The sequence below is a fragment of the Amblyraja radiata genome, unplaced genomic scaffold, assembly GCF_010909765.2.
Source record: "Amblyraja radiata isolate CabotCenter1 unplaced genomic scaffold, sAmbRad1.1.pri scaffold_883_ctg1, whole genome shotgun sequence".
NCBI classification, from domain to species: domain Eukaryota; kingdom Metazoa; phylum Chordata; class Chondrichthyes; order Rajiformes; family Rajidae; genus Amblyraja; species Amblyraja radiata.
In genome coordinates, this window is record NW_022630883.1 from 1 (window position 1) to 26,388 (window position 26,388).

Genomic DNA, 26,388 nt, shown 5'->3' on the forward strand with positions numbered 1-26,388 from the left:
ATATGAGCAGAGCACTGTAAATCATCCCATTCATTGTAAGCACACTACCTTTCTGTCAATTTCTTTAACCTTGACTAGCCTGTCAACAGTTTCAGGTCATCTCTTTGTTGTTAAAACTGAGAGCTAAGAATTGTATCAACTAAACAAAATATCCGCTTGATTAGGATGTTGATTTATTATGTAATAGGGAGAAAGGGGTTAAAACTGCACACCAGAATAATCAGCAATATTAGGTACCTTTACACTGCAGATGGAATATTAAATGACATAATGATAATTGAATGCTTAATGCTCCTGCCTTCAATTCAAAAATTGTTCTGTTTCCTTGCAGGTTATGGTTGCTGTTGCTATATTGATACAGAATATTGGAGGTAATCTTATCTATCCATAAAGAAATTTATAGGCCAGAACATGTTTAATAATTGGACTTCATTTCCAAAGTTTGAACATGGACAAGACTGTAAAGGAAATTGTTCCATTTAAAAAAATGAGTTGTATCTGTGTATAATTTTGATGTCCTTAGCCAGGGAGAATATACATGGAGGAAATGCAGCAAAAGTGCACTAATTATTGGGATGAAAGGTTATCAATTGATTGGAATATGCCCATGGTCAATATTTAGAAGGGTGAGAAGTAATTACACTTAAAATGTCTATACGTTTTGGCATCTATCTTATAAGGCCTACTCTATGATCATTTCCCTCGGGTAGATGTCTAAGACTAGAATCATAGTCTCGGAACAGATTGGCCATTTAGAATAGTGATGAATAATTTCTTCACGTGGGATTTTCTGTCGTTGGAATCGTTCCGGGGCTGCGAAGGCTCAGTTTGTGGGCATGTCCAGGACAGTAAAGAAGAGTTCTAAATTCTAAGGAAATTGAAGAATATGCCCATAGTGTAGACTACCGGAGACATTGTAGGTCTGTCACAATACTGAATGAGCAAATGGGCATGGGAAGTTCAGTGACCATCCCTCTTAACTTCCCTCTTGGGTTAAAATATGCCTTGTTATAAAGAACTTGAGGTAGATATATCAGTCAGTGGCTTAGAAAATCAGATCTTGAGCATTTGAAGGTAGACATAAAGTGCTGCAGCAACTCAGCGGGTCAGGCAGTATCTCTGGAGAAAAAGGATGGGTGATGTTTTGGGTTGGAACTCTTCTTCAGACTAAAGGTGGAAGGGGATTTTGAGTTGGGGTGGGGGGAGGTTTAGTCATTACACTTTTTACTGTATTCTATATTTTTGTACTTGTAGTCTTCAAAAGATAGATAACGCTCTATTTCAAATAATTAAAACAAGGTTGTAAAGAAAAATTAGATTCTGAAAATCCACGGCAGTGACAAAATATTGCTGTTATCTCATTGGGAGTCTGTCAGAAAAGCAAAGTATTAGGCCTAGGCCTGGATCACTGAGACACTGCACCAGACTCCAGATCCTAATTTAGTGAAGGCAAGGACTCATTCTGGTATCCTGGTTTTTACAAAGATATTGGAAGACAAAGATTCTTGGTAACATTATGGGCATCTCCCAAATAAGACTGAGAATTTGTCAATAATAATAATAATAATGTAATAATAATAATAATCATAATAATAATAATAATAATAAAGGTGCTGCAGTTTTAGGATTTCATTCCTGGGGAAATGAGAAAGAGAGACACAGAGTATAACCTATCCCTGGGGAATGTTGGACAGGAACACATATCCTGTGCTAACTGTTTCACAGATATTGATATCATTGGCAAGGCCAGTGTTTATAATCCGCCAATATTTCATGTTCCAAAGTTGCTGGTGAGCTACCTACTTGATCTGCAAAAGTCCTAATTGCTGTTGATACAAGAAACAGCAAATGATGGCTTACAAAATAACGACACTAAATGCTTGAGTAACTCAGCAGGTCAGAGAACATCCCTGGAGAACATGGATATGTTCTTCAGTGATGTTGCCTGGCCTGCTGAGTTACTCCAGCTTTTTCTGCCCTAATTGCTATGGTTGGATAGGTAATTCCAGAAATTTGATTTACTGATGTTGAAGGAATTGCAAAGTATCTCCATATTGTATTGTGCCACAGACCCAATTAGGAATTTTTGTTCTTTAAGTTTCATGAAAGCCATTTGAACCCTCTTAGGCTGCACACATTCACACATGTTGCTGCTCATGGTGCTTCTTTCAAGTGGTGTTCAATGTGGAGGAGTAGCTGCGAGAGGATGTTGCATGAATTTCTCAGTCTCTGAAAATTCAGGGGATCCAGTCAAGCATGTTTCCTTGTCCCTGCTTGACTGGACACATTGAATTTCACAGGGACTGGAGTTAATGTTGTACACTTGAGCTTTTCCCATCTTGATTATGTATTATTGTTGGGTGTGACCTACTGCAAAGCAGATAATACTTGAAGCTAATTGAGAATTGGGAATGTTGGCTGAAGGGTAAAATTCTACTACTCTACAATACGTCGGGTTGTTACTTGCTTGACAGTGGATTAACTTCATTTTTTTTTGTCCAAGTTGTCATATAGTAATCAGGGCTATTTTACAGGGTCAAATTGGGTAGATGTACTTTTGACGAGGCTCTGATGTTTAACATAGATGTTTTATAATGCCATTCCATAAGCCATTTCTAATGTTCTGTAATGTATGGGTCTGGGATCAGACTGGGTCAGGATGGCAAATTTCTTTCACTATAGATAGTGGAGAAACATGGAATTTTATTTTATATAAAAATAAATCAAATTATACAGTTTTACTGATCATTTTTTCCAGATTATTTTAATTAACTGAACTTAAGTTCTAGAATTCTGAATTGTTTGGACTGTGCCAAGATCATTCAAATTCTGCAATGTAACTATAATGCTACTGTTAGTCATGGAGTTGTATAATAACCAAGAGGCCCACCATATCCATACCAACATTTTGGCTCTTTTGTACTAATCCCACTTTCCTCCATTTGGGCCATATCTAACTTTATGACTAAAAGATTCTAAGGTATACTTGCATTGAAGGTGAGAAAATTGTGGAAAATGCTGTATTCTCATAGAATGGCATCAGATATATGGCCTGTCAAATTGTGCTGGTTCTGTGTAGGAGAATCCAGCTGGTCCCCCTCCCCATATCCCAGCACACTCCTTCCCCTCAAATACTTAGCCAGCACCCTTTAGAATCCATTTGAATCTAGCTCCACTACTTCCCTGCATATTTTTAAAAACCTCTCCATTCTCCTTGCAACCTCCTTATTCTCCAAGGAAAACAACCTCAGTTTCGCCAGTTGAACCATGTAGGAAAAGTTCATCATCCCTGAATTGTTTTGAAATAATCTTTTCTACGCTCTATCGATTGCATTTACATCTTTTTTGAAGTGCAATGCTTAGAAATGGATAAATGGTTGCTGTTTTGGCTGGACTAATGTTTTGTACAGGTTTCATCACTACTTCCTTGCTCTCATGCATCCACCAAACTAAACTAAACTATGTATAATGGCAGGACCTTGTGTGCACCTTCATCCATTTTCTCAATTTACCGTGCCACTTTCAACACATAATATACCTAATCCTCCATTACATACTGCTATTGTGCCTGTACAAAGGGTATCTGAAGCGTAAATATTTCATAGAATAGTTGGTATCTGGATTAGCTGCAGTGGAGGTGGTGGAGTCAGGGATGTAAGCACGTGGGATTAGTAAATGGGTAACTAGTTTATATTTCTTCCTCTTGATTTTTATACAAAAATGTACCACTTCTTACCAAGCATTAAATTTGAATTGCTGCTAATTCCACCAATTTGTTTAGTATCTTCTTAAAATCTTGGAGTATTCATCTCATGGTCCACATGCCTCCAGATTTTGTCATCTAGAGATTCAGAAATTGTACTCTGCATTACCAAGTCTAACTTTTGTGATGTATGTTTCCAAAACGAAACTGTGCTCATAGAAACAGTGCTCGTAACAGACCATCACAGACCTTCACTGTGTGTGTACAACCTGCAAATCTTTCACTACTAGCTGTGTCCTATTAGTTAGCAATTTTTCTATCCATTTTGCCACAGCTCAGTTTATTCAATAGTTTTCAATCTTTATAAAGAGCTGTTCCATATTCCCTTTATCAAATGGTATTTGGAAGTCCATATCTTTAGACAATTATATGTTTGTAAGTTTGAATATACAGATACTTTGTTCTAAATAGACAGGCTAGAATAAAAACTGCCTTAACAGTCACATCCTGCTACCTTTTTCTCTATCAATTCAATTAAAACGAGAATTCTTTCTAAGATCTACTGTAGCTACTTCCCCCCATTCAACTTTTTTTTATTCTTTCCCCTGTTTGTATTGGTAGATCCTTTCTACTGAAATCTGCTCTTTCCTTTATATGTTTCGCATCTCCTTCTTTTGGTTCCACAATCAAAGAAGACTGTCTGCTTTCCCTGCTCTGGCATCCTTTATACTCAAGTCTTATTCTTGACACCGCACACTTTTTTTGTCTGAATGTTTTGTTTGTGTCTTTGACTTAGAGCTGCTTTGCACCCACGATCGGTTAGTCCACCTTGAAGGAATAACTGCAGAATTTGGGTAGAAACTAAAGCAGCTTTTGAGGAGTGAGTGGTTCTTCTTAAAATCTGCATTAAACAGTGAACTTTGTGGCTATGAATCTGTTGGGGTGAGATAGCATACAATAATTGCATACACAATATGGTTTGGTTGCTGCTACTTCATCTTCTTACAGCACCCTGTGATAAACTTTGCTCACTTAATTTGCTCCCATTGTCTAGAGTTGGAGACATCTTCCCTGGCTGGTACCTATGCACAGAGTGTTGTATCTCCATTCCAGGACTGTTCCCATGATACCAAAGAACATTAAAATTAGGAGCAGAAGGAAGCAATCTATCTCCTTTGAGCTGCATCATACGTCAAGTTTTAGTTTTTATTTAGTTTAGGGGTGCAGCACGGAAACAGACCCTTCTGCCCACCGAGTCCGCACATCAACACTACCCTACACACACCAGGGACAATTTTTTTACGTTTATACCAAGCCAATTAACCTACAAACCTGTATGTCTTTGGAGTGTGAGAGGAAACTCTCGCAGAAAACCCACGCAAGTCACGGGGACAACATACAAACTCCATGGTTACGTCACCGTGCGATACACGTGAGATGTCGGGACGCCAATGCGTCAGCGTGCATACCCAATGCGTCAGCATGCGTACGTGATACATCCATCAGGTGGCGCGTGAGGATTTCGTGCAGCACGAAATCCTGGAGCGCCGCGCGATACCGCGCGCATCTCCACACTCCTCCAAGCCTCTCCATGCGCACGTCCTGCGCTACCCGTGCGTCCCAATGCGACAGCCACATTTTTAGAGGTCGCGTAAATGGCGCTCAAATGACGGCCAAGTGGGACGGCCCTTAATTAACCTACAAACCTGTACGTCTTTGGAGTGTGAGAGGAAACCGAAGGTCTTGGAGAAAACCCATGCAGGTCACGGGGACAACGTATAAACTCCGTATAAACAAGCACCCGTAGTCGGGATCGAACTTGGGTCTCTGGCGCTGCAAGGCAGTAGCTCTACAGCTATGCCACTGTGCCGCCCGTTATGGTGATACAATTACGACGGTGGCTGATCTTTTATCTGAGTTCTATTTTCACGCGCTGTTCCTATTTTCCTGTTAATATCCTGAAATTCTCAATTTTGAATGAACTCAATGGTGAGCATTGCCAAGCTCTTAGCAAAGATGTGTTTCTTTGGCTCTGTCTACTTGGCCAACCTTTATTCTGAGACTCTGGCCCCTGGTTATTGATCATCCAAGGGAAACATCCTGCCTATATCCATCCTGTTGAGCTCTGGAAGCACTTCATAAGTTTCAGTGAGATATGCTTTCATTCCTCTAAACTACAATGAGTATAGTCTCACTCTGCCCAACCTTTCAGCATACATCAACCCCTTCATCTCAGGAATCAGCTTGGTAAATCTTTGAATCCCTCTGATAGATATTGTTTCTTAAAATACGAAAGGGACTGTCCCACTTGGCCGTTATTTGCGCTATTTATGCGTCATATGTAAAATTGGTCGACGCATCGTTACACGCGACGTCACGCGCAAATCACGCGTCATCATGCCGTCTGGTGCGCGTGACGTCATTAGAATACCCTGCGGCGCGCGGCGACGCATGGTTACGTCACCGTGCGATACACGTGAGACGTCGGGACGCCAATGCGTCAGCGTGCATATCCAATGCGTCAGCATGCGTACGTGATACATCCATCAGGTGGCGCGTGAGGATTTTGTGCAGCACGAAATCCTGGAGCGCCGCGCGATACCGCGCGCATCTCCACACTCCTCCAAGCCTCTCCATGCGCACGTCCCGCGCTACCCGTGCGTCCCAATGCGACAGCCACATTTTTGGAGGTCGCGTAAATGGCGCTCAAATGACGGCCAAGTGGGACGGCCCTTAATTAACCTACAAACCTGTACGTCTTTGGAGTGTGAGAGGAAACCGAAGGTCTCGGAGAAAACCCATGCAGGTCATGGGGACAACGTATAAACTCCGTACAAACAAGCACCCGTAGTCTGGATCGAACTTGGGTCTCTGGCGCTGCAAGGCAGTAGCTCTACAGCTATGCCACTGTGCCGCCCGTTATGATGGTGATACAATTACGATGGTGGCTGATCTTTTATCTGAGTTCTATTTTCACGCGCTGTTCCTATATTCCTTCTTTCCTTTTAATATCCTGAAATTCTCAATTTTGAATGAACTCAATGGTGAGCATTGCCAAGCTCTTAGCAAAGATGTGTTTCTTTGGCTCTGTCTACTTGGCCAACCTTTATTCTGAGACTCTGGCCCCTGGTTATTGATCATCCAAAGGAAACATCCTGCCTATATCCATCCTGTTGAGCTCTGGAAGAACTTCATTAGTTGCAGTGAGATATGCTTTCATTCCTCTAAACTACAATGAGTATAGTCTCCCTCTGCCCAACCTTTCAGCGTACATCAACCCCTTCATCTCAGGAATCAGCTTGGTAAATTTTCTTTGAATCCCTCTGATAGATATTGTTTCTTAAAATACCATGGTTTACACAGTAGACAGTGAGGAATCATTAATGGCTTGAATATTGTATCAAAAGTTTATAACTTGCAGAAAATACCAATGTTCTCGAAGAGCATGATGACTCTTTATATGCTGGTCCCAGAGGAGGATCTACTGTCATCCGATACAATCGTTCTACTCTTTTAAATCATTTTTCTATCTGTAAATCTACCTCCATTTGTTGTTATTCTAACCATTGTGCTATCATGCTAAGAACTGTTAGCATATAAAACAAAGCTTTTCACTGTTGCTTGGTATAGGTGACCATAATAAACCTAATAATGGCAGTTACTGTGCCAAATTGGCACGTATTGGTTTTTCATGCATTAGGACCCATAGATCCCATTGCATCACAATGTTTTCTTTCACATCATGACTAGTTTACTTGTTTTTTAATTGTGAAGTGGATAAACTCACACTTTTTCCACATTGTATTCCTTCAACTAACTTCTTATCCACTGACTTAATCTATATCCATCTCTTTGCAAGTTTTTGGGGGCTTTTTACAATTTGCTAACCTGCCTGTTTGCTAATTTGATCAGAGCATACGCAAAAATATAGATTGTGAATAGTTGAGGACACAACACTGATACCAGTGTCACCTCAATAGTAGTCATCAAATCTGGTTGAATGTCATATGATTTTCCAACACTTTCCTCAATGATGGATTCTAGCATTTTCCTTCACTAATTGGCATCCATGTTAAAATGTAATAAAATATCCAGTGATATATCACCTTTCAAAGCCTTGAGTACTTTGTGATATTATTCTGGGGGGGGGGGGGGGGGGGGGGGGGGAAGCGAGAATTCCAATAGTCCTTATGGACTTGGAACATACATTTTCAAAGTAGCCTGAAAATTCACTGAATGTTGAATTTTTAAATTTAAATCAATGGATTTTTATGACTAGATCTACCTAAAGTTTTAACATTAATGGTATAAAATATATTGCCTTTATGTATTCCAACTGCATTAGTTCTCGGAATCCATGCTATTTGTATGACCACTCACGCTGGGTCAATGAAAGTTTAAGAGTGTATACTTTTATTAGCATCAACGTCTGTTGGTTAGGAAGTTTTTGTGCTTCTGTTAAGTTTATAATTCATGTCTGCAGTTCATTGGCACTAGACCAATTAAAATGACCTATCTATTTGAGAACTTTTTTTTGTATAAAATCATAACCTGTCTTGTGTTTTGTCTTGTGTTTTAGATCTCATTTATCCAATATTATAACAGCTAACAAGCCTGTTTTAAAGGAAATAATATATAAAATCTGATGCCCAACTTACTTTACTACCAGAAGTGCTGTCATGTTCTTTATCAAGAATTGAACATAGATTTGTGGCTATATATTTAATTTTCATTATTGTGATGACATAAAGTGCTTATTTTTGTTTTTTTGTGGATTTTTATACTTTATAATTGGCTGACCCTTCAGTCTGATCAAACAACCCTGTCATTTCATAACTTTGCTATGTGCAGTTCATTGTAACTCCAAAGCATTCTTCCACCAAGTTGCAGTTAGTGTAATTGTAATCACCTTGTGTCAGTTTCCATAGCTACCCAGAATCAGATGTGTTGACAGACCAAAGTAGTGAGAGCTCTTGTATATGTTGCTGCACCAGGTGCTGTGAGAAGGATAAAGGAATTGGTTGTCTTGACATTTAGGACTGGATGCAATTCAGATTCATTATTTTCAGGTATATTGTTCTCGTAACAAATTGATAGTTTAATTCTTATCTATCCTAGAAATTGCACTTTGGCTGAAATTGGTCAAATCCATGGGTATGTTCAAAACAAAAAATATTAGTTTTGTGTTCATTTGGGGGCTAGCTGGTTTTAAAACCTGTGTGTGAAAGTGGAATGGCTGAAATCCAACTGCAAATTAGAACTATTATCTGTTGTAAATTAATCTAATGCATCTGGTTTACCTAGTTAATACCATTAGATTAGGCATCATTTAATTTCATTTAATGCAGCTTATTTTTTATTGATACTAGAAGACAAGTCACAAGTTAATACACCAGTAGAACATTTCTGGTGGACCGACAAAATACTAACATAAGATTTTTAAACTTTCCCACACTAGTGAGTGTGAATGTGTGGGTTTCCATTTTTAAGGAAACATAAATTCCTGAGCATGATCACAACATTACCTCACAAAAATGTTGCATGTTAAAACAGAATAGCTATCTTTTTGCTGAAAGTTAATTTGAAAGAATAAATTTAAACATTTCATGCTCACGTTGGAGTTAATTAGTTAATTCTACACACTTCTGTCTCGAAGTATCATTTTGTATTTTCCAATCAGTACAAGTACAACTTGCAAGGAATTTCATTTCGACAGTACATGAGGTCTCCAGGGTATCCCTCTATTTCATATGTACCATGGACCACCAGCTAATTTTGAGGGCAAGCATTTCTCAAAATCAAATAGAAATGTTTTGTCTAAAAGTAAAGCATTTTGCAGATTGACTGATTTTATTGATCTTTTGTTTGAGATTTTATAGTGCAAATGCAACACAATTATTCTGCAGTAGTGTTCAGACAGGAAACTGAGTGGAAGTAATTATGATGGTTAGGTGACCTCCAGACTGTGCCAGATCATATTTCTTTATCCCAAAGATCAGAAGGGATTTCATTGATGTGATGTTCAATAGATGTGCAGAATGTTGGATTAAACTGTCTGCTTGATAGATTTCCAAATAGCTTTTTGTGACAAGGTATGTGTTTATTTTCTCTCCCTGCACAAGCACATCTAAATGTGTCTCGAGTTCAATTATCTTGTCTATTTGATGGATTTTTCCCCCAATTATTCAAAAGCAAAGGAAAACATTGTGTAGTGTGAGAGAAGGATGAAAGAACCTGCATTATTCCGCAGCATTCACAAGAACAGGCCTTTCCAAAGCACCTTCCAGATATATTTTAGAAGTGCATTCACTGCTCTAATGCAGGAGACATGCAGTCAATTTGTAAACTGCAAGGTCCATAAATCATAATAATGACCAGCTAATTTACTTCTGGTGGTGTGATTGAGACAATACAGGGCAAGATGCTCGAGTGAGGAGTACTAGTCAGATCAAAGAGGTTCTGCAGAACAGTTACAATTCAATTTAAATAGTGTTTAAACAGAGTCACTAATATTGGGAATTTAGTTAGTGTGGGAATTCACTGCAAGGGGGGGAAGGAAGTGTTGGCAGAATTTATAAATGAAGAAAATAATAAACCAGTAAAAAAAAACCCATTGTTGTTGAGTATTGGTCAGGATGAGTAATTGGATTTCTAATCCAGGGTTTGGAAAATAAATATAACAACTCTCAGTATTGTTGGGAGATGACCACTCCATGGGACCAGAATATGCCACCCGTTACACTTTAAATTTTGTTGAAATCTTATTGCAAGGGGATTTAAAGTACAAGCGACAGCAAGGTGGTGCTGCTAATGATGTTGCTGCCTCTCAACTCCAGTGACCAGAGTCCAATCCTGACCACTGGTGTTGTCCACCTGAAATTTTGCACATTGTCCCATGCTTAATGAGTTTCCACCCAGATTCTTGTATTTTTGCATATCACAAAAAATGTGTGCTTATTGACCACAGTAAATTGCCATATGGATGAATGGTGGAATCTAGAGGGGAGTTGAGGGGAATGTGAAAAAATAAAATGGGAGTAGGGTAAAATGGGTGCTAGATGGTTAGCATGGACTGTGTTGTCTGTGGTCTATGACTCTGCTGGCAAAAAGGAATGAATGACCGACCAGTATGCAAACCAAGGAGAGTACAGAAGACACTTGAGTACATCTTGCTCCTTTATTGGTATCCTTTTCTATGCTGAAAAGGTGATTGATCATTCTGATTTCAGCCAGAATCATGTTACTGTGAATAACTTCAGTAGATTAAATTAAATTAAATTTCTTTATTTATATAGCACATTTTTAGTCAACTTGCATTGACCCCAAAGTGCTTCACATAATTACATTCACACACACAGGCAAAGATGGGTGAAGTGTCTTGCCCAAGGACACACACAGGCAAAGGTGGGTGAAGTGTCTTGCCCAAGGACACAACGACAGGCTTAGATTTATTATTGTCACATGTACGAAAGTACAGTGAAACGTTTTGTTTTAGCATGCTATCCAAACAGATCAGATATACCATACATGGATACAACCAGTTCAAACTCTGGAACAATAGATAGAGCAATGGGGAATATACTGAATACAGCATTGTAGCGCATCAGTTCCATAGATAGTCCAATGTCCTCAATGTGATAGAGGTAAATTCAACAGTAACCTAGCTTATGGAAGCACCATTCAGGAGCATGATAACAGAGGCTGTTTATGAGTCTGCTAATGCACAACTCCGGCCGATCTGCGGCCTACTGTCGATGGAGCTGGAGACCTCCTCGGACTGACTTTGTGCCCCACTGCGGGGCGTGAACTTAACATCGGAACTGATCCCTTGCCTGGGATTGCTCCAACCGTGGCCTGCGAACTTACCATCAAGTCTCCGGAGAGGCTAGTCTGGAGCTCCACCGACGCAGAGGCTCTACCAGCCCCGACGCGGGCTCCGATCGCCGGCGCGGGGAAGCTGACATCCCCCGATGCAGAAGCTGATTGCCCCCGATGCGGAGGGCCTGACTGCCGGCTACGGGAGTCAATATCGTCCCGTCAACAGAAGGCTCGAGGCCCCTGACCACGGGAGAGCATAGAAGGGAAGAGATCTGAACTTTTTTTTTCGCCTTCCATCAAAGTGAGGAATGTGGAGGAGTCACTGTGGTGGATGTTTATGTTAAAATGTGTTTTGTGTGTTCCGTTGCGCTTTATCTGTATGACTGACTTGGCAAATGAAATTCCTCGTATGTTGCAAAACATACTTGGCTAATAAAGTATTATTGTGATTGTGATTGATTGTTATTGATAATCCATTTGGTATCACCTTAGAAGAGATATTCCTCTTGTTCTAACCATCCCTCCCCCACCTACTTAAAACTGACATCCTTTTCTCCCTTTCCCAGTTCTGACAAAGTGTCAGAGACTTAAAAGTTAACTGTTTACTATTAATGTCTAAACCCTGGATTTCCCATGCCAAACCATTTTGACTTTACCTTTTTCTTCAGACCTACCACTCTTTTTACAACCTGCAGCTTATTCGCCTCAATGCCTCCTTGTGAGATTTGATATTGGGTTTTGATGATGCTTCAGTGAAATACCTAGGAATATTTTACCATTTTGAAGGAACTGCAAGTTGATAGCTTTAAGGTTAATCCATAATATTAATGATAAAGTGGTTTGTAATTTGAAATCTGACAGTTTTACTTCAGATGGTGAAGCTGCGATAAAATTGTAATATATCTTTTATTCACTATTTTACTTTTATAGTTTAGTAAAAATACAATTTATTATAATTGTTTCATGTTATTTGTCTTATGAAATCTGATCTGTTAACTGTTATTGTTTTTTTACCATCAGCAATGTCATCTTACTTGTTCATCATAAAATCCGAATTCCCTGCTGTAATTTCTGGTTTCCTACACAACAGTCACAATGGGTAAGTGTCAGCCGCAATAATCGGTTAATGTGTAAGTTAATGAGTAAAATTAAGGTATGCAACTAAATTTAGTCAAGAGAGAATGTTTAAAATTATTCTGTATCTCATTGTACAGTTTCATACCTGGTAGGGAATGTGTAGTAAAATAATTACATCAAGAGAAACAAACATTTCATTTGGACGCAAGGATCCTTAGATGCTGGTTTACAAAAAAAGACAGTGCTGAAGTAACTCAGTGGGTCAGGCAAGGACCCTGGCCCAAAACATCACTTATCTAAGTTATCCAAAGATGCTTCCTGACCTGCTGAGTTACTTTGCGACTTCAAAAGTTTAATTGTTAAGATACATGCCATCATTTTGAAGTTGCTGGTTAAACAACTTTAGTTTTTTCATTAGTCCTCTTGGTGATGAGAAATATTTTCAGTAACAGATACTGCTCAGCATCATGCAACATAATTGAATTCCAGTAATTTTATTGTAGAAGCATTTTATAATTTAAAAAATATGCCCAAACTTTTCTCTGTGAAATAATAGAGCAAACCAAACAATCTATACTCGTGACAAATTGTGGCAGCCATCTTTCATACTTGACTCTTCTCCCTATAATGGCTGAGCTGGCGTTGGAGAGGGTCCAGAGGAGGTTTACAAGAATGATTCCAGGAATTATTGGGTTGACATATGATGAGCGCTTGAGGGCTCTGGGCTTGTACTCGCTGGAGTTTAGGATGAGAGGGCACCTCATTGAAATTTACCGAACAGTGAAAGGCCTGGATAGAGTGAATGTTGGGAGGATGTTTCCACTAGTGGTAGAGTCAATAGCCTCAGAATAAAAGGATGTACCTTTAGAAAGAAGATGAGGAGGAATTTCATGTCAGTGGGGTGAATCTGTGGATTTCATTGCCACAGACAGCTGAGGCCAAGTCAATGGATAATTTTAAGGTGGAGATGGACAGATTCTTAATTCGTAAGGGGTCAGGGGTTATGGGGAGAATGTGTTGAGAGGGCAAGATAGATTAGCCATGATTTACTGGCAGAGTAGACTCGAGGGGCCGAAAGGCCTAATTCTGCTTTTAGAACTTACAAACTTATATTTTAATGTTGGCGTTTAATTTGAATATCTTTATTGACACCATAGGACACCATGGTATCTTAATGGACAAATCCTCCTCATCATTATCGTTATTTGTGTCGTTCTCCCTCTTGCTCTTCTTCGTAAAATAGGTAATTTTTTAAACTATTATTCACATGTACTTGGAGTGGGGCGCACAAATAAATTATATTTGAATTATGAATTTACTTCCCAAGATCTCTTAACTCAACAAAATATGAGTAAATGCTATATAATTGCAACTGATTGGAATACTACATGGGATTGGAGAAGCTACTGTACTAATTCTCCAACTAGGTTCTCTGTTTTGTTAATTTGCCACATGATGTGTGCAGGCAAACACTTATCAAAGGTATTTCTGTTTCGGTAATCAAATCTGTTTTTTCTTTGTAGAGCAGTCATGGCCGTGAGTAAGTGTAACTTCATTTTGAACTTTGTTGGCAATATGAAATGAATGAAAGATCAATAACTGCTCTTGTTTCATTTCTCTTGTCCATTTATCCCACTACAATCTGCAATATGATTTGTCAAATAACAATAATCTTTTGAAATATCCATCGATATGGAAATGCATCATCTGCAGTGATTAATTCCATAATACATGTGCACCTACTGACATTTTTGAGTGTTTCTGAAATTATGTATTATTTTGCTCAAATAATACATTAATTTTATTTTTGTTGGTGATTGTTGCTAGAACATTACAGGAAGGAAACTGCATGTGTGGAACCACTAACCCAACACTCCTGTGAAAGCATGGATTTTATCCAATTTCATGTTGAAACTATAATTGTTGAAAATCTGGAATGAAAACATAAAATGCAGGAAGTACTCAACAACTCAGCTAACATTTGTTGAAAGAAACCCAGTTGATCTTTTCAGTCATTGACCTTTCGTAAAAACCGATGAAAGAACATCAACCTGAAATGTTAACTCTACTTAAGACATGTTATCTTGCTCTATGGACTTTTGTGACAATTTGTTGGAAAATATAAGTAAAGGGCCTGTCCCACTTGGGGGTCATTTGAGTGTCATTTACGCGACAGGCCAGTAGTGACTGACGCGCGAAAATCGTCTAGCAGTACGACAGTCGCACGGCAAATGCTCTTGAGGGCCTTGTTTCTTTTGGGAGCTATTTGCGATGTCGTTCGTACTTAGTCCGATCTCCGTGGCAAGGATTTTCCCAGTGAAAAAATTTCAAAACTAAGCGCGCTTTATATCAGGGTGGTCATGTGGTGCGGCGCTCAAATGACGCGCAAATGGCGCGCCGACGGCATACGGGCGGCGCATGATTACAGACGTTGACGCACGGTGACGCATAATAAATTAGCATAGACAATGTTCGTGCGTAACCATGCGTCACCACGCGCTACACGTCAGCGTACGCCATCAGTACGTCAGCGTGCGTAAGGGATACGTCACGCAGGTGGCACGTGAGGATTTGGAGCATTCCAGAATCCTGGGGCACCGCGCATTACCGCGCATCACTGCATACGCCACCACGCCTCACCATGCGACATGTGCGCGCATCACGACGCGCCAACCAATTTTTAGGATGTCGTGTAAATTATGCGGAAATGACGCCCAAGTGGGACAGGCCCTTAACAGTTCAGGTCACATCATGGAGTTTAAAAATATAGCGATTAGTGCGTGCTATTGTTATTTATGTTATAATTAGCACCTAGAATGGAAGAGGAAAAGGTCAAGTAGATTACATTGGTTTAAGATCCTGAGGAAGATTAAGATAGGAGTTAGACAAAAATGCTGGAGAAACTCGGGTGAGGCAGCATCTATGGAGCGAAGGAATAGGTGATGTTTCATGTCGAGACCCGAAACGTCACCTATTCTTTCGCTCCATAAATGCTGCCTCACCGCTGAGTTTTCCAGCATTTTTGTCTACCTTCGATTTTTTCAGCATCTGCATTTCTTTCTTAAAGATTAAGATAGGAGTCAGTTGCTGTATTTTAGTAGACTTTTTAGACTTTAGAGATACAGTGTGGAAACAGATTCCTTGGGCCCACCGAGTCCACGTCAACCAGCGATTACCCCGTACACTAGCGCAATTCTACACACTTGGGACAATTTACAATTTTACCTAAGCCAATTAACCTACAAACCTGTACATCTTTGGAGTGTTGGTGGAAACCAGACCACCTGTTCCTGAAGCTGGAGTTATACGTTTTCACACTTCTGTACCTCTTGCCTGATGAGAAATGGGAGAAGAGGGAGTGTCTGGGATGAGACTCAGCATGCTGGTGGCCTTGCCAAGGTAGCATGGTGCCGATGGAGTCAATGGAAGGGAGGTTGGTTGTGTGCTGGTCTAGCACTATTCTATTCTGGGAGTCAAGCACTATTCTGGGCCGTGTCCACAAATATTAATATTTGTAAAATTCTGTAATATTAATAACCATTTGTTTAGCCTCCCCATCCCGCTCCCTTTATTATCATTCCTGCCACTCTTCCAATATTCCTTTTTCCTTATTATCTTCTTAGATCTTCAATTCTACAGATATTCCATTGTACAGTCTTGACTCCCATTTCATAGACACCTTTCCATTCGCATTCTCTCTCCCTCCACCTTCGTCTGGCATTTACTTAGCCAATCAGGCTCCATTAGTAATATGTAGACATATAAAGTAAAGTTTAAATTACTGGTCGGAGACATTGGCCAGGATTGGAACTACTTTGTGGAACATCCAACCCATTCCAAGAAAATTACGGACTCCAGGATCAGGCAAATGTTGGAAGAATGTTAGCAGCTTAAACTTTCCAAGACTACTTTGACCATTTAAAACAAAGGGTTTGAAATAGAACAATTACAATATTATAAATATCAAATTTCTTAGATTGTTATGTGTGGAACAGTTTTAGTTTAGTATGATCACCTGGACACCATTTCTATCCAACACACTAGGGACAATTTGGTCCATTCTTAGTCACGTGTGTGACCAAAAAGATGAAAAAATTGTGGAATACATTTCTTCTAATTCTGAAAGCATTACAGGTATATTGTTTTGTTCTGCATATATGATTCATATTTATTTTTTAGTTTATCAAGTGAAATTTCTATATGTTACTAAACCAAGTGGGGCCCGTTGGGTTCCTGTCACACGGAAGGCCTGGTTCCTCAACGCAACCCGTTCCCCCAACGAAATATTCGACCATTCACCCATAGCCCCCACGGGAAGCCTGGTCCCCCAACACAACCCGTTCCCCAACGTAACATTCCACCACTCACCCATAGCCCCAACTTTGCAGGAGCTGCTCATTTCGCCTTATTCACCCTCCCTCATTTTTAAACAGCAATTGCACTTGTTAGCTAGCAGAACTCAGTGTATTGTGACTTTAAGAAAAATGCATTTGCATCTGCTAGAGCTAGCAGGACTCAGTGTAATTGGATAGCAACAATGTTGCGAGCAAGGCTACAATCCCATTGTGACGTCATAGCTGTAAACACAGGGAATACATTTTTCTCAAACAACAACGGAACAATTGTGATTAAGGTGGTGCAAACATTTTAGCACTATCATGTATAGTTTGGCGTAGACCCAGGATCACATGGGCAAACACGCACAGATATCACACGGAAGCAGTTTACAAACTCTGAATTTTAAATAGCTAGAATGTTCATATCTTTTGCAGACATGCATTACAGTTCTGTAGGTAGGAAAATAGCAATGAATAAGATTAATCTTTCTTTCTTTTAAAATCTTTTTATTAGTTTTTTTTCAAAAACAAAAACAAAACAACAACAAAAATAATGATAAACATAGCAATGATATTGATACATAGGGATCAGGATTACATTAATAACAGGTATAACCTAAATATGAGTCCAGTGTCAAAATACACATTGAATATCGACCTCGGTCTCTATGTAAATATAGTTAAGTGTTTAAAAGAAAACGTATATATAAATAAAAACAAAAAGATAAACGGGAAAAAAGGGAAAAAAAGAGAAAAGAGGAAAAACAAAATCCCTCATAAACTAGAAAAAAAAAGCAAAACAGAATCTGGACTGCAGAGAATTTCAACAATTTAAGTCCCTGTTTGTCGTCAAGTCCCACCCACCGTATAAAGGTAAAATAATTTTTATAACGGTTGGAGAGGGGACAATTTATTTTGTGTGAAAATGTTGAATAAATCTTCCCCAAGTCCTATCAAATTTAACCAAGGGTTCAACAATGTCACTCCCAATTTTTTCTAAATTTAAACATGATATCGTTTCAGAGTACCAATGGAGTGTGGTCGGAGGATTAGAGTCTTTCCATTTAAATAAAATAGATCTTCTGGCAATTAATGTGGTAAAAGCAATCAACCGATGGGCGGAGCAGGACAAATGAATAAAATCTAACATTGGTAGCCCAAAAATTGCAGTAATAGGATGAGGTTGTAAATCAATACCTAAAACAACAGAAATAGTATCAAAGATTCCTTTCCAATATTTTTCCAAAAGTGGGCAGGACCAAAACATACGAGTCAGTGAGGCCACTTCAGAGTTACATCTGTCACTGGTAGGATTTATATGACCATAGAAACGAGCCAACTTATCTTTTGACAGATGAACTCTGTGAACCACCTTGAATTGTATCAATGCGTGTCTTGTACACATTGTGGAAGTATTAACTAATTGAAGAATCCTCTCCCATTTCTCTATAGGTAGAGTAATTTGGAGTTCTCTTTCCCAGTCATTCTTAATTTTATCAAATGTATCTATTTGTAATTTCAAAATCAACTCATAAATAGTAATTATTCAGCCTTTCTGATAAGGGTTCAAATGTAAATTTTTTTCCAAGATTTTGGTTTGATGTAACGGAAAAAAGGGTAGAGTAACCATATAACCATATAACAATTACAGCACGGAAACAGGCCATCTCAACCCTTCTAGTCCATGCCGAACACATAATCTCCCCTAGTCCCATATACCTGCGCTCAGACCATAACCCTCCATTCCTTTCCCATCCATATAACTATCCAATTTATTTTTAAATGATAAAAACGAACCTGCCTCCACCACCTTCACTGGAAGCTCATTCCACACAGCTGCCACTCTCTGAGTAAAGAAGTTCCCCCTCATGTTACCCCTAAACTTCAGTCCCTTAATTCTCAAGTCATGTCCCCTTGTTTGAATCTTCCCTACTCTCAGTGGGAAAAGCTTTTCCACGTCAACTCTGTCTATCCCTCTCATCATTTTAAAAACCTCTATCAAGTCCCCCCTTAACCTTCTGCGCTCCAAAGAATAAAGCCCTAACTTGTTCAACCTTTCTCTGTAACTTAGTTGCTGAAACCCAGGCAACATTCTAGTAAATCTCCTCTGTACTCTCTCTATTTTGTTGACATCCTTCCTATAATTAGGCGACCAAAATTGTACACCATACTCCAGAATTGGCCTCACCAATGCCTTGTACAATTTTAACATTACATCCCAACTTCTATACTCAATGCTCTGATTTATAAAGGCCAGCACACCAAAAGCTTTCTTTACCACCCTATCTACATGAGATTCCACTTTCAGGGAACTGTGCACAGTTATTCCCAGATCCCTCTGTTCACCTACATTCTTCAATTCCCTACCATTTACCATGTACGTCCTATTTTGATTTGTCCTGCCAAGATGTAGCACCTCACACTTATCAGCATTAAACTCCATCTGCCATCTTTCAGCCCACTCTTCCAACTGGCATAAATCTCTCTGTAGACTTTGAATCTCTACTTCATTACCCGCAATCCCACCTATCTTAGTATCATCTGCATACTTACTAATCCAATTTACCACGCCATCGTCCAGATCATTGATGTACATGACAAACAACAGTGGACCCAACACAGATCCCTGTGGCACCCCACTCGTCACTGGCCTCCAACCTGACAAACAACCATCCACCATTACTCTCTGGCATCTCCCATTCAGCCACTGTTGAATCCATCTTGCTACTCCACCATTAATACCCAACCATTGAACCTTCTTAACCAACCTTCCATGAGGAACCTTGTCAAAGGCCTTACTGAAGTCCATATACACAACATCCACTGCTTTACCCTCATCAATTTCCCGAGTAACATCTTCAAAAAATTCAAGAAGATTAGTTAAACATGACCTTCCAGGCACAAATCCATGTTGACTGTTCCTAATCAGACCCTGTTTATCCAGATGCTTATATATATTATCTCTAAGTATTCTTTCCATTAATTTGCCCACCACTGACGTCAAACTAACAGGTCTATAATTGCTAGGTTTACTCTTAGACCCCTTTTTAAACAATGGAACAACATGCGCAGTACGCCAATCCTCCGGCACTATTCCCGTTTCTAATGACATTTGAAATATTTCTGCCATAGCCCCTGCTATTTCTACACTAACTTCCCTCAATGTCCTAGGGAATATCCTGTCCGGACCTGGAGACTTATCCACTTTTATATTTCTCAAAAGTGTCAGTACTTCCTCTTCTTTGATCCTCATAGTTTCCATAGCTACTCTACTTGTTTCCCTTACCTCACATAATTCAATATCCTTCTCCTTGGTGAATACCGAAGAAAAGAAACTGTTCAATATCTCCCCCATCTCTTTTGGCTCTGCAGATAGTTGGCCACTCGGACTCTCTAATGGACCAATTTTATCCCTCGTTATCCTTTTGCTATTAATATAGCGGTAGAAACCCTTCGGATTTACTTTTACCTTACTTGCCAAAGCAACCTCATATCTTCTTTTAGCTTTTCTAATTTCTTTCTTAAGATTCTTTTTACATTCTTTATACTCCTCAAGCACCTCATTTACTCCATGCTGCCTATAACTATTGTAGATCTCCCTCTTTTTCCGAACCAAGTGTCCAATTTCCCTTGAAAACCATGGCTCTTTACAATTTTTACGATTTCCTTTCAACCGAACAGGGACATAAAGATTCTGTACTCTTAAAATTCCACCTTTAAATGTACTCCATTTCTCTTCCACATCTTTCCCATAAAACAAACTGTCCCAATTTACTCCTTTTAAATCCTTTCGCATCTCCTCAAAGTTAGCCTTTCTCCAATCAAAAATCTCAACCCTAGGTCCAGTTTTGTCCCTCTCCATAATTATATTGAAACTAATGGTATTGTGATCACTGGACCCGAACTGTTCCCCAACGCATACCTCTGCCACCTGACCCATCTCATTTCCTAACAGGAGGTCCAGTACCGCCCCTTCTCTAGTAGGTACTTCTATATATTGTTGCAAAAAACTATCCTGCACACATTTTACAAACTCCAAACCATCCAGCCCTTTTACAGAATGTGTTATCCCGGTCTATGTGTGGAAAATTGAAATCTCCCACAATCACTACCTTGTGCTTACTACTAATATCTGCAATCTCCTTACATATTTGCTCTTCCAATTCTCGCTCCCCATTTGGCGGTCTATAATACACCCCTATAAGTGTTGCTACCCCTTTCCCATTTCTCAGTTCCACCCAAATAGCCTCCCTAGACGAGCCCTCTAATCTATCCTGCCAAAGCACTGCTGTAATATCTTCCCTGATAAGCAATGCAACACCTCCACCTCTTGCCCCTCCAATTCTATCACACCTGAAGCAATGAAATCCTGGAATATTTATTTTCCAATCACAGCCCTCCTGCAACCATGTTTCACTGATCGCCACAACATCATACTTCCAGGTGTCAATCCAGGCTCTAAGTTCATCCACTTTTCTTACAATGCTCCTAGCATTAAAATATACACATTTAAGAAACCCACCCTCTCTTATTCTCTGATTATTTTCTTTTTCTTCTCTCTCCCCTACATTTTGGGTCAGAGTGCTACCATTCTCTGCCCCCTGTTTCACACACTGACTGCTAGCTTTCCCAATTTGAGTCCCTCCCCCCAACCATACTAGTTTAAAGTCTCCCCAGTAGCCTTTGCAAATCTCCCCGCCAGGATATTGGTCCCCCTTGAGTTCAAGTGCAACCCGTCCTTTCTGTACAGGTCGCACCTTCCCAAAAAGAGGTCCCAATGATCCAGAAACTTGAATCCATACCCACTGCACCAGTCTCTCATCCACGCATTTATCCTCCACCTCGCTCCATTCCTACTCTCACTGTCGCGTGGCACAGGCAGTAATCCTGAGATTGTTACCTTTCCAGTCCTTCTCCTTAACTCTCTACCTAACTCCCTAAATACTTCTTTCAGGACCTCTTCTCTTTTTTTACCTATATCGTTGGTACCTATATGCACCACAACCTCAGGCTCCTCTCCCTCCCATTTCAGGATTTCTTGGACACGTTCAGACACATCCCTGACCCTGGCACCAGGGAGGCAAACTACCATCCGGGACTCCTGTCTGCGTCCACAGAATCGCCTATCCGACCCCCTGACTATAGAGTCCCCTATTACAATTGCCCTCCTCTTCTTTTCCTTCAAAAAATTTGTAAATATCTAAAAAAGTGTGAGTTAGGTAAATTATATTTATTGGAGGGTTGTTCAAAAGACATAAAACAACCATCCAAAAACAAATCACGAAAAGCTACTAATCCTATCCTCTTCCATAACAGAAAGGGTTGATCAGTACTAGAAGGTTGGGGAAAAAAATTAGATATGATAGGACTCGATAAGATAAAATCATTCAATCCAAAAAGCTTATGAAATTGAAACCATATTTGGAATGTATGTCTTATTATTGGATTAGTCGTATATTTATTCAATCTCGTAATTGTAAAAGGTAACGAGGCCCCTAGAATAGAAGCCAATGATAGCCCTTGCATAGAATCACGTTCAAGATTTATCCATCCTGGGCATTGGGTATCTTCTAAATCTTTAGTCCAAAATTTTAAATAACGAGCATTAACTGCCCAATAGTAGAATCTAAGGTTCGGCAGTGCCAAACCACTGTCTTTTTTTGATTTCTGTAAGTATTTTTTACTTAGCTGAAATTTTTATTCTGCCATATATATGAAGAAGTTTTGGAGTCAATAATATCAAAGAAAGATTTAGCAATAAAAATTGGTATCGTCTGAAATAATTACAAAAATTTAGGGAAGATAAACATTTTAATAGCATTGATTCGGCCGATTAAAGATTTCATAGTGCTCGATGTTGAAAGTCTCCTTTATTATTTTAGAAGCATATTTATAACATTATCTCCTTCTTGACCTTCCAGCAAACCAACAACTCGCAAATTCAGTCGACGGCTTCTGTTTTCCAGATCCATATTTTTAATCTTGTATTGCTGGAGTGCCCGAGGATTTTCATTCATTCTCCATTCCAGTTTTTCAATCTTCAAATCTCTCTCCTGGCCCAGGCTTCGCAAGTTATCAATTTGTTCCTTCTGTTCACGAGATTCATCTTGTCACATAATCAGCTTGACTTGAACTTCCTTCAATTTGGTCGAAATTCCTTTCACCATTTCCTCCAAATTGCAAAATCTTGTTTTCATTTCATTTTTCAGTTCATCGTTCATTTTCGATATTCCTTCTAAGACACTAGAGTCAGAAGCTGTGCCTTTCCCACGCTCCTTCCTTGGAGAAGCTCCTTTCCCTCTTGTCTCCATCCTTTACATGATTAAAGCATATAAAAGTGTTATCAACACTTTAAGAAAAGTCACACCGTGCCTTGAAATCAAGTAATAACAAGTAACATTGAAAGAGTGGTAAGTAAAAGTTAAAAGTTAAGGGAGCAAAGGAATTTGCAACCTTACAGCATGCCGCCATTAGGAGAGTCCAGAATAATCTTTTGTAAGATTAATCTCTTACAATAATTTTTTAATGTATCACTTTATGATGACATCTGGTCACGTGTGTGACATTTTTGTTCACTTTCCAAAGAATGGGCCATTTACAGAAGCCAATTATCCTACAACCCCGCACATCTTTGCAATGTGGGAGGAAACCAAAAGACCTGGAGAAATCTCACATGGTCACAGAGAGAACGTAGACATTCTGTACAGCCAGCACTAGAAGTCAGGATCGAACCCAGGCAGCAACTGTACCACCATCGTCCTAAACATTTATGTTACCGTTAGAGATAGCACAGGCTGTAGATATCTCTTTTTGGTGGTTAAGATGTCCATTTCTAAATTTGAATTTTTCAAATTACTTGCTTTTCCAAATTGCTGCATTTTTTGTTCTCCATGTGACCCTTGGACCCAATTAAAATTTGATTGATTCATCCTTTTTGGCACTTTTATTATACTATAAGGAATTGGGGTTGCAAACCTTTGAACCCTATGTTTTACTTCTCTGCAGTAAGGTTACCGGATGCAAATACACAGTCCCAGCATGTTTTATTTTGTTTAAGAGTTATTTAAGGCAATTTCTAGTTTTTGCAAACGTAAGTGTTTTAAAAAGAAAAGAAAAACGATGAATGAAAGATGCTAGAGAAAATTCCAGAAGTAAATGCATTTTAAATGTAAACCTGGACACATTCCGATGATGAAAAATGCAGCTCTAAAGGAACTATTTATCTCATAACTTCAATGCTTTGTGCAAAAATCGAGCTGTTCGAGAAATTCAGTGAGACCTGTGGAGGGAAGTACACATTTGACGCTTCGTGTCGAGGCTCTTCTTATGGACCAATTTTCCTTCTTGTCTCCATCCCCTGCTCTTTCCCAAGTATTTCAAGGAAGCAGGCCCCTCAGCCCACTGAATCTGTGCTGGCCATTAAGTCATAACGTCATAAGTGATAGTAGAATTAGGCCATTTGGCCCATCAAGTATTCTGCCATTCAATCATAGCTGATCTATCTCTCCCTCCTAATCCCATTCTCCTGCCTTCTCCCCATAACCTCCGACACCTACCAATTTTTACACTGTTCCTGCCTTTATCCACATTTTTCTTTCCCCACATTGCCATCAACAACCTTATTTACCCCCACCCACTCATCTGCACACTCGCACCAATTTACAGTGGCTTGTTTACCAGTTAATCCACATTTCTTTAGAATATGGGAGAAAATCCCATATTAGTGGAATATATTTGTGGAGCAATAAAACAACGGTAGAGTTGCTGCCTTACAGCGCCAGAGACCCTGGTATGATCTTGATTACGGGTGTTGTCTGTACGGAGTCTGTATATTCTCCCTGTGGGTTTTCTCTGGGTGCTCCAGTTTCCTCCAACACTCCAAAGACGCACAGGATTGTAGGTTAACTGGCATCAGTAAAAATTGTAAAACTGTCTCCAGCGTGTAGAATAGCGTTAGTGTACGGGGTGATCGCTGGTTGGAGCGGAGGGCTGAAGGGCCTCTTTTTGCACTGTATATAGTAAAAGTAAATTGGGCCACCTGAAGAAAGTCCTTGTGGTCACAGGAAATAATGTACCAACTCCACACAGGACCACCTGGGTTTGGATGCTCTCTTCCAGCTTTCTTTACTTCCCCCTTCCCCTCCCTCTCCCCTTTTGCTCTCACCCTCACCCTGACCCTCCCACTCCCCTCCTCTCCTCCCTCTCATCTCCTCTCACCCCCCCCCCCACTCTCCTCTCTCTCTCCCCTCCTCCTCTCTGCCCCCTCCTCTCTCCCCCCTCCACTCCTCTCTCCCCCTCCATTCCTCTCTCCCCCCTCCACTCCTCTCTCCCCCCCTCCACTCCTCTCTCCCCCCTCCTCTCCTCTCTCCCCCCTCTTCTCCCTCCCCTCTTCCTTTCCCCCCCCCCCCTGCTCCTCTCCTCTTGCCCCCCCCCTCCTCTCTTCCCTCCTCTCTGAAATTATAGAAATAATTCTTCTCATTGTTTATTCCACATTGCTACACATGTGTTTATCCCCCTTTATTCCATCTCTATTACATTAAATATGTGCCTTCTGGTTACGAAGCATCCTCTCATTGGTGAGTAGTGGGAGGGATATATTTTCCCATTTATTCATCTAAAAAGTGTTATGTAATTTTTTCAAAATCTAACCATCTTCTCTTAATCTTCTGTCCACCAAATAGAACATTCCAAGTTCTATTTGAACGTTCGATCTCGCTCAAATAACTGAGCACACAATTTAGCTGAAATAATGTAACACATCTGGGCTCGGGTTAGCTCTTCACCCAATTAATTTTGGAAATGTGAGTGGTAGTAGAAGCGTGTACTACTTTATTTTGTTTATCATCCTTTGGTGCTGTTCCTGCTGAATAATCTCTGGTGCAGTTTTAGTTCTTGCGTTAAATAAGTACTCGGAAAACTAAGATGTTAAATAATTATTAGATGTTTACTGTCCATGTTTTTATTGTGCTCTTTTAAAGATGGGAGAAATGCAGGCATTATTTTTAGTTCCGCAGCTTTGCAGATGTGAGGAAAAATATATATTTCCATATAAACTATTACTAATTTTTTTTTTACAATGCATTTTTTGTTTGATTTTGTAATATTTACATTTGATTGTGTTTTTTTAGAGTTTCTTGGTTACACAAGTGGCTTGTCCATATTGTTCATGGTCTATTTTACTGCAGTGGTGAGTTATTTTTTTCATATCTGTTACCTTGAAATCTGTCTATCTGGTTTCATTTTCAAATGGTTGATCAGAAGCAGGCCAACATGCAGCAGTACATTAAACACGCAGAGTCCCGACTACAAGTACCCACATGGCCACAGGTGCTTCAGATCTTAATATGAGGTAAATGCTGGACATGCATATGAACTGTAACTGAACAAAGCCAAATCAGCTCGTTTTTCTCAACATGCTTTTATCTTTGGCACTGTTTACGTCCACCATTGTTT

The 26,388-nt window shown here is 39.7% G+C and overlaps 1 protein-coding gene across 1 annotated transcript in view; it reads left to right on the top strand.

Annotated features, from left to right (window-relative positions):
- The first annotated feature begins 305 nt into the window (after window positions 1-305).
- Window positions 306-26,388, top strand: part of LOC116970440 (probable sodium-coupled neutral amino acid transporter 6) — a 45,068-nt gene continuing 18,985 nt past the window's right edge. Inside the window, exons 1-4 of the mRNA XM_033017084.1 lie at window positions 306-371; window positions 12,542-12,620; window positions 13,756-13,841; window positions 26,064-26,122. Coding sequence (XP_032872975.1) covers window positions 335-371; window positions 12,542-12,620; window positions 13,756-13,841; window positions 26,064-26,122 — 261 coding nt within the window. The 5' untranslated portion in view covers window positions 306-334. The remainder of the gene's footprint in view (window positions 372-12,541; window positions 12,621-13,755; window positions 13,842-26,063; window positions 26,123-26,388) is intronic.